The sequence below is a fragment of the Chiloscyllium plagiosum genome, unplaced genomic scaffold, assembly GCF_004010195.1.
Source record: "Chiloscyllium plagiosum isolate BGI_BamShark_2017 unplaced genomic scaffold, ASM401019v2 scaf_6415, whole genome shotgun sequence".
NCBI lineage: Eukaryota > Metazoa > Chordata > Chondrichthyes > Orectolobiformes > Hemiscylliidae > Chiloscyllium > Chiloscyllium plagiosum.
In genome coordinates this window covers 1-8,000 of record NW_025202810.1, presented here as the reverse complement: position 1 = coordinate 8,000, position 8,000 = coordinate 1, and the positions used below count along the sequence as shown (strand labels likewise).

At 63.9% G+C, this 8,000-nt stretch overlaps 1 protein-coding gene across 1 annotated transcript; it reads left to right on the top strand.

Annotated features, from left to right (window-relative positions):
- Nucleotides 1-6,607: 6,607 nt before the first annotated feature.
- On the top strand, nucleotides 6,608-7,155 carry LOC122546244 (caldesmon-like; the record flags this gene model as incomplete). The annotated part of the gene is made up of 1 exon (XM_043685032.1): nucleotides 6,608-7,155. A coding segment is annotated over one exon (548 nt), but the record flags the coding sequence as incomplete, so codon positions are not given.
- Between the last annotated feature and the right edge of the window lie 845 nt (nucleotides 7,156-8,000).

Sequence of the window (8,000 nt, the reverse complement as noted above, 5' to 3'; positions counted from 1 at the left end):
AGAGAGAATGAGACAAAAACACAAAGAAGCAGCTGCAACAGAGAATGTTGCCTGCGGGAGAAGCTGGTGCAGATCAGCCAGTACCTTATTCAGAATCGGAGAAAGCACCTCAGGAAATAATCAAACAAATGATGATGGAATGGCAATGACCTAGTGGTATTATCACCAGACTATTAATCCAGAGACCCAAGTAACGTTCTGGGGAACTGGGTTCAAATCCCACCGCGACAGAATGAAGAGTGTAATGATGACTGAATCCATTGTCAATTGTTGGGAAAACCCATCTGGGTCACTAATGTCCTTTAGGGAAGGAAACCACCATCCTGGTCTGGTCTACACGTGACTCCAGACCCACAGCAATGTGGTTGATTCTTAACTGCCCTCTGGGCAATTAGGGATGGGCAGTAAATACTTGCCAGCACAGTGCTGCCCTCATCCCATGAATGAATTTTAAAAAGGCTTCAGGGTAATTTGGTGGCCCTTGCTGTTAATGTGCAGTGGGGTGAGACCACAGGAGGGGTCCGGTTGTGATGTTATCACTGATACGGCTCCACTGTGAAAAATGTCCATCTGGGTGGTAGCAGACAGCGCTGGAAAACTTCAAGCTGTGGCTGACATCTGGACAGAACAGGGAGTCCAGCACCTTGTGATTGGAGCTGAACTTACTCCAGACTGGGCAGCTTGTTTAACAGCAAGCAGCCATTGATTGGTTGGAGTTGGGATCTCCTCCCCCTTTGGGTTGGATACCCTGGCTCTGACATCTGCCAGCCAATCAAATAGCTATCAGCTGTATTGTCTCAGCAGTGCCACTAAGAGCAGTGGCCACTGCTGGAATTACAATGAGTCCCCGAGGAGACTGGACCTTGAGATCACCTGCAATCTCGATAGGGAGTGGCTGGCAGGAATCGGGAAGGGGCATGGAGGGAGGTATGGCCAAGATGGGTAGGGGACAGGGAAAGGGCATGGAGGGAGGTGTGGCCAAGATGGGTAGGGGACAGGGAAGGGGCATACCTCAGGGGAGGTCTCCAACAGAAACAGGGGACAACTCCCTGTCATCCAGCTACCACTTCGCACTTTACCTTGGGACAAGGCCACAGAGAGACATTACCATTTCAGGCACAGATTAACATTTTCACCATCGTCTGTTTGGTGTCCAGGTGAGAATCTTCCACAAGGAGATCCTTATGACCATTACTCCCCACATTAGGTACCCAGACCACACAAAAGGCCCCATCACGGTGATAAATACTTTCATCTCTGTGTGTGAGCGCTGGAAGATTGCGTTTTGTAAATAATGACCTTGTTCCAGTTGAGCATAGTTACCCAGAGAGTTATTGTGCTGAAGCTGTTATCAACCCTGATAATGGGCAATGAGGGGATGGAGGGTTAGATTCTGAGAAGGCGTGTCCTTCCGTTTCATTCACTGATCTGGAAAACACAAAAAATACCAAAGGTGCTCAAGTTTAAAAACGATCAGAATAGCTGATTCCGTGACCTTTCAAATCAACAATTGGAAATTGCAAGAGAGCTTTCTCTTTTGGTGAGATTGTGACATTGCAAACTATCATGGTATCATAGATAACAAAAGGAGACCATTCATCTCCTCAATCTCATTGGAAGCACTGTCCAGTTCAAGGAAGAGCTGCGTATTTATCCATTTCCATTGAGTTACAATCGAATCTCCTTGCAGGCAGCCCATTTCACCCATTGATGGTATAGAGACTGTTTAATTGAGACATAGATAACGCAGTGATATTGGGACCAAATTGTCAGTGTGGCTGAGGTAAGGGAACCCAGGATAGTGTAATCCTATACTGAACAGAGCCTCATCTGACCCCTGACCAAATAAAGTGGAAGGTGCTGTGACCGAGTTCCATGATGGGATAAGCAGAGGTGTCACTGTGACCTCAGTGGCCATGTGTTAGTGCTGGAGTAAGAGGTTGATGTGTCCATTGCTCAGACCCTGCCATTCTGAAGCCTTGTGTACACTGTAATAAAAGATAAAAGTTGAATTACTGAGAAGGCAGTCTTGTATCAAGCCCTAAAGAGCCCTCATGAGGAGAAACTCCTGAGATTGTGGTTTCTGCTGCTGCCCCTATCCAACAGCATACAATATCCACTCTTCCACATTGTGACTGACCTGCCTCTTCCCTGACTTCACTTGGATGCAAATTCCTCCTCAGTGCCTCACCGCAAACCCTACCCATCAGCCGTCACCTCCCTCTCCGTCAGCATCCAACAGGGCTACATGGAGAACGCAGGATATTCAGGGAGACCGCAGGAGAGAAGGGGGACAGGCAGAGTTTTCAGATAAAAAAAAACTCACCCAATTAAACAAATGCCCAAATTTCACAGAGATTAAAGAGGGTCCATTGGGAACGGGAAGACTGAGGGAAAAACAATCTGGAATTAAGTGTCTAATATGTTGACCATGAATCTATTGTCGATTGTTGGAAAAAAGCATCTGGTTCATTAATGCCCTTTAGGGGAGGAAACTGCCTTCCTTACCTGGTCTGGCCTACATGTGACTCCAGACCCACAACAATGTGGTGGACTCTTTACTACCCCTCTGGGCAATCAGGGATGGGCAACAAGTACTGCCTAGTCACCAATGTCCTCCTGTAAATGACTAAAGAAAACAAAAGGAAGCCATTGACTTGATTACAATATCACTGGCCCCACCTGGTCTGCAGGAGCTTTATTACAGATTTTTTTTTAATTAACGTATTCTGAGATGGTATAACATCCCTCAAGCGCAAGTGGGATTTGAACCGGGGCTGTCTGGTTTGGAGTTAGGTACCCTACTGCTGCTGCACCACTACAGCCCTGAGGAGCCAGCCTGAATACTGAGGGAGTACACAGCAGTGTCCGGATAGTTCCGTACGGCTTTATTTTCCTGATGGCTTTGCACACATCGAGCGCGCGCGGAGAGGGAGCGAGCGCGCGCGGAGAGGGAGCGAGCGCGCGCGGAGAGGGAGCGAGCGCGCGCGGAGAGGGAGCGAGCGCGCGCGGAGAGGGAGCGAGCGCGCGCGGAGAGGGAGCGAGCGCGCGCGGAGAGGGAGCGAGCGCGCGCGGAGAGGGAGCGAGCGCGCGCGGAGAGGGAGCGAGCGCGCGCGGAGAGGGAGCGAGCGCGCGCGGAGAGGGAGCGAGCGCGCGCGGAGAGGGAGCGAGCGCGCGCGGAGAGGGAGCGAGCGCGCGCGGAGAGGGAGCGAGCGCGCGCGGAGAGGGAGCGAGCGCGCGCGGAGAGGGAGCGAGCGCGCGCGGAGAGGGAGCGAGCGCGCGCGGAGAGGGAGCGAGCGCGCGCGGAGAGGGAGCGAGCGCGCGCGGAGAGGGAGCGAGCGCGCGCGGAGAGGGAGCGAGCGCGCGCGGAGAGGGAGCGAGCGCGCGCGGAGAGGGAGCGAGCGCGCGCGGAGAGGGAGCGAGCGCGCGCGGAGAGGGAGCGAGCGCGCGCGGAGAGGGAGCGAGCGCGCGCGGAGAGGGAGCGAGCGCGCGCGGAGAGGGAGCGAGCGCGCGCGGAGAGGGAGCGAGCGCGCGCGGAGAGGGAGCGAGCGCGCGCGGAGAGGGAGCGAGCGCGCGCGGAGAGGGAGCGAGCGCGCGCGGAGAGGGAGCGAGCGCGCGCGGAGAGGGAGCGAGCGCGCGCGGAGAGGGAGCGAGCGCGCGCGGAGAGGGAGCGAGCGCGCGCGGAGAGGGAGCGAGCGCGCGCGGAGAGGGAGCGAGCGCGCGCGGAGAGGGAGCGAGCGCGCGCGGAGAGGGAGCGAGCGCGCGCGGAGAGGGAGCGAGCGCGCGCGGAGAGGGAGCGAGCGCGCGCGGAGAGGGAGCGAGCGCGCGCGGAGAGGGAGCGAGCGCGCGCGGAGAGGGAGCGAGCGCGCGCGGAGAGGGAGCGAGCGCGCGCGGAGAGGGAGCGAGCGCGCGCGGAGAGGGAGCGAGCGCGCGCGGAGAGGGAGCGAGCGCGCGCGGAGAGGGAGCGAGCGCGCGCGGAGAGGGAGCGAGCGCGCGCGGAGAGGGAGCGAGCGCGCGCGGAGAGGGAGCGAGCGCGCGCGGAGAGGGAGCGAGCGCGCGCGGAGAGGGAGCGAGCGCGCGCGGAGAGGGAGCGAGCGCGCGCGGAGAGGGAGCGAGCGCGCGCGGAGAGGGAGCGAGCGCGCGCGGAGAGGGAGCGAGCGCGCGCGGAGAGGGAGCGAGCGCGCGCGGAGAGGGAGCGAGCGCGCGCGGAGAGGGAGCGAGCGCGCGCGGAGAGGGAGCGAGCGCGCGCGGAGAGGGAGCGAGCGCGCGCGGAGAGGGAGCGAGCGCGCGCGGAGAGGGAGCGAGCGCGCGCGGAGAGGGAGCGAGCGCGCGCGGAGAGGGAGCGAGCGCGCGCGGAGAGGGAGCGAGCGCGCGCGGAGAGGGAGCGAGCGCGCGCGGAGAGGGAGCGAGCGCGCGCGGAGAGGGAGCGAGCGCGCGCGGAGAGGGAGCGAGCGCGCGCGGAGAGGGAGCGAGCGCGCGCGGAGAGGGAGCGAGCGCGCGCGGAGAGGGAGCGAGCGCGCGCGGAGAGGGAGCGAGCGCGCGCGGAGAGGGAGCGAGCGCGCGCGGAGAGGGAGCGAGCGCGCGCGGAGAGGGAGCGAGCGCGCGCGGAGAGGGAGCGAGCGCGCGCGGAGAGGGAGCGAGCGCGCGCGGAGAGGGAGCGAGCGCGCGCGGAGAGGGAGCGAGCGCGCGCGGAGAGGGAGCGAGCGCGCGCGGAGAGGGAGCGAGCGCGCGCGGAGAGGGAGCGAGCGCGCGCGGAGAGGGAGCGAGCGCGCGCGGAGAGGGAGCGAGCGCGCGCGGAGAGGGAGCGAGCGCGCGCGGAGAGGGAGCGAGCGCGCGCGGAGAGGGAGCGAGCGCGCGCGGAGAGGGAGCGAGCGCGCGCGGAGAGGGAGCGAGCGCGCGCGGAGAGGGAGCGAGCGCGCGCGGAGAGGGAGCGAGCGCGCGCGGAGAGGGAGCGAGCGCGCGCGGAGAGGGAGCGAGCGCGCGCGGAGAGGGAGCGAGCGCGCGCGGAGAGGGAGCGAGCGCGCGCGGAGAGGGAGCGAGCGCGCGCGGAGAGGGAGCGAGCGCGCGCGGAGAGGGAGCGAGCGCGCGCGGAGAGGGAGCGAGCGCGCGCGGAGAGGGAGCGAGCGCGCGCGGAGAGGGAGCGAGCGCGCGCGGAGAGGGAGCGAGCGCGCGCGGAGAGGGAGCGAGCGCGCGCGGAGAGGGAGCGAGCGCGCGCGGAGAGGGAGCGAGCGCGCGCGGAGAGGGAGCGAGCGCGCGCGGAGAGGGAGCGAGCGCGCGCGGAGAGGGAGCGAGCGCGCGCGGAGAGGGAGCGAGCGCGCGCGGAGAGGGAGCGAGCGCGCGCGGAGAGGGAGCGAGCGCGCGCGGAGAGGGAGCGAGCGCGCGCGGAGAGGGAGCGAGCGCGCGCGGAGAGGGAGCGAGCGCGCGCGGAGAGGGAGCGAGCGCGCGCGGAGAGGGAGCGAGCGCGCGCGGAGAGGGAGCGAGCGCGCGCGGAGAGGGAGCGAGCGCGCGCGGAGAGGGAGCGAGCGCGCGCGGAGAGGGAGCGAGCGCGCGCGGAGAGGGAGCGAGCGCGCGCGGAGAGGGAGCGAGCGCGCGCGGAGAGGGAGCGAGCGCGCGCGGAGAGGGAGCGAGCGCGCGCGGAGAGGGAGCGAGCGCGCGCGGAGAGGGAGCGAGCGCGCGCGGAGAGGGAGCGAGCGCGCGCGGAGAGGGAGCGAGCGCGCGCGGAGAGGGAGCGAGCGCGCGCGGAGAGGGAGCGAGCGCGCGCGGAGAGGGAGCGAGCGCGCGCGGAGAGGGAGCGAGCGCGCGCGGAGAGGGAGCGAGCGCGCGCGGAGAGGGAGCGAGCGCGCGCGGAGAGGGAGCGAGCGCGCGCGGAGAGGGAGCGAGCGCGCGCGGAGAGGGAGCGAGCGCGCGCGGAGAGGGAGCGAGCGCGCGCGGAGAGGGAGCGAGCGCGCGCGGAGAGGGAGCGAGCGCGCGCGGAGAGGGAGCGAGCGCGCGCGGAGAGGGAGCGAGCGCGCGCGGAGAGGGAGCGAGCGCGCGCGGAGAGGGAGCGAGCGCGCGCGGAGAGGGAGCGAGCGCGCGCGGAGAGGGAGCGAGCGCGCGCGGAGAGGGAGCGAGCGCGCGCGGAGAGGGAGCGAGCGCGCGCGGAGAGGGAGCGAGCGCGCGCGGAGAGGGAGCGAGCGCGCGCGGAGAGGGAGCGAGCGCGCGCGGAGAGGGAGCGAGCGCGCGCGGAGAGGGAGCGAGCGCGCGCGGAGAGGGAGCGAGCGCGCGCGGAGAGGGAGCGAGCGCGCGCGGAGAGGGAGCGAGCGCGCGCGGAGAGGGAGCGAGCGCGCGCGGAGAGGGAGCGAGCGCGCGCGGAGAGGGAGCGAGCGCGCGCGGAGAGGGAGCGAGCGCGCGCGGAGAGGGAGCGAGCGCGCGCGGAGAGGGAGCGAGCGCGCGCGGAGAGGGAGCGAGCGCGCGCGGAGAGGGAGCGAGCGCGCGCGGAGAGGGAGCGAGCGCGCGCGGAGAGGGAGCGAGCGCGCGCGGAGAGGGAGCGAGCGCGCGCGGAGAGGGAGCGAGCGCGCGCGGAGAGGGAGCGAGCGCGCGCGGAGAGGGAGCGAGCGCGCACGGAGAGGGAGCGAGGCGCGGAGAGGGAGCGAGCGCGCGCGGAGAGGGAGCGAGCGCGCACGGAGAGGGAGCGAGGCGCGGAGAGGGAGCGAGCGCGCGCGGAGAGGGAGCGAGCGCGCACGGAGAGGGAGCGAGGCGCGGAGAGGGAGCGAGCGCGCGCGGAGAGGGAGCGAGCGCGCACGGAGAGGGAGCGAGGCGCGGAGAGGGAGCGAGCGCGCGCGGAGAGGGAGCGAGCGCGCACGGAGAGGGAGCGAGGCGCGGAGAGGGAGCGAGCGCGCGCGGAGAGGGAGCGAGCGCGCACGGAGAGGGAGCGAGGCGCGGAGAGGGAGCGAGCGCGCGCGGAGAGGGAGCGAGCGCGCACGGAGAGGGAGCGAGGCGCGGAGAGGGAGCGAGCGCGCGCGGAGAGGGAGCGAGCGCGCACGGAGAGGGAGCGAGGCGCGGAGAGGGAGCGAGCGCGCGCGGAGAGGGAGCGAGCGCGCACGGAGAGGGAGCGAGGCGCGGAGAGGGAGCGAGCGCGCGCGGAGAGGGAGCGAGCGCGCACGGAGAGGGAGCGAGGCGCGGAGAGGGAGCGAGCGCGCGCGGAGAGGGAGAGGTCTGAGTGGGATACATTTTTGAGGGACAGCGTGGACTTGCTGAGCCGAAGGGCCCGTTTCCATGCTGGAGGGATTCTATGATACATTCTCAATGACTTCTTCTTCAGCTCAAAAACTGCAATCATCAGAATGATTTCAAACATGTTTATTTGATATAATGGAGTCTTCTTTTGAAAATAAGGATCGGTCAGATAAATCTCTTTACTAAGCCTGCTCACTACTTTGTATGGGCCAGGAACTTTCATTTTCAACTGCATTTGCAAAGGCAATACCAATACTTTGTCTCCCGCTTAAACTATTCTAGATACTGAATATTTATTAGCTCGTACTTTTAGTTTTACCTCAAACTTTTAAATGTTCTTGTGTTACCTTACATACTGCTGCAAGTCTTTCGAGCAGCGATGACACGCATTTCCAATGAGATTTTCCTAATCAATTTTAATGGACCTCTAATCGTACAGCCATAATCAATTTAATTGGAACAAACCCATTTGGTTTACTTTGGCAATCCCTGGTAGCAAAAGGTTATCTAATCCTTAGTCACAGTGCTGAGAGTATTCGTTACTGGAGACCTTAATCATGAATTTGAAAGTCTGATGGTATCTCTCTAAAACTCCTTGTGTTTGTAAATGAGATGCAATTGACTTCAACTGTTTTAAACACCATCTGTTGAGGAAGCCCTTGAAATCTTTAGACAAAGTTAGAACCTAGATAAAATTTTATTTCAATTGGTAATCCATAATTGTAAAGCTATATTGATGTCCTGTCATTGTTTTTGGTGTTCGTTGTACACAATCTACTAACCCT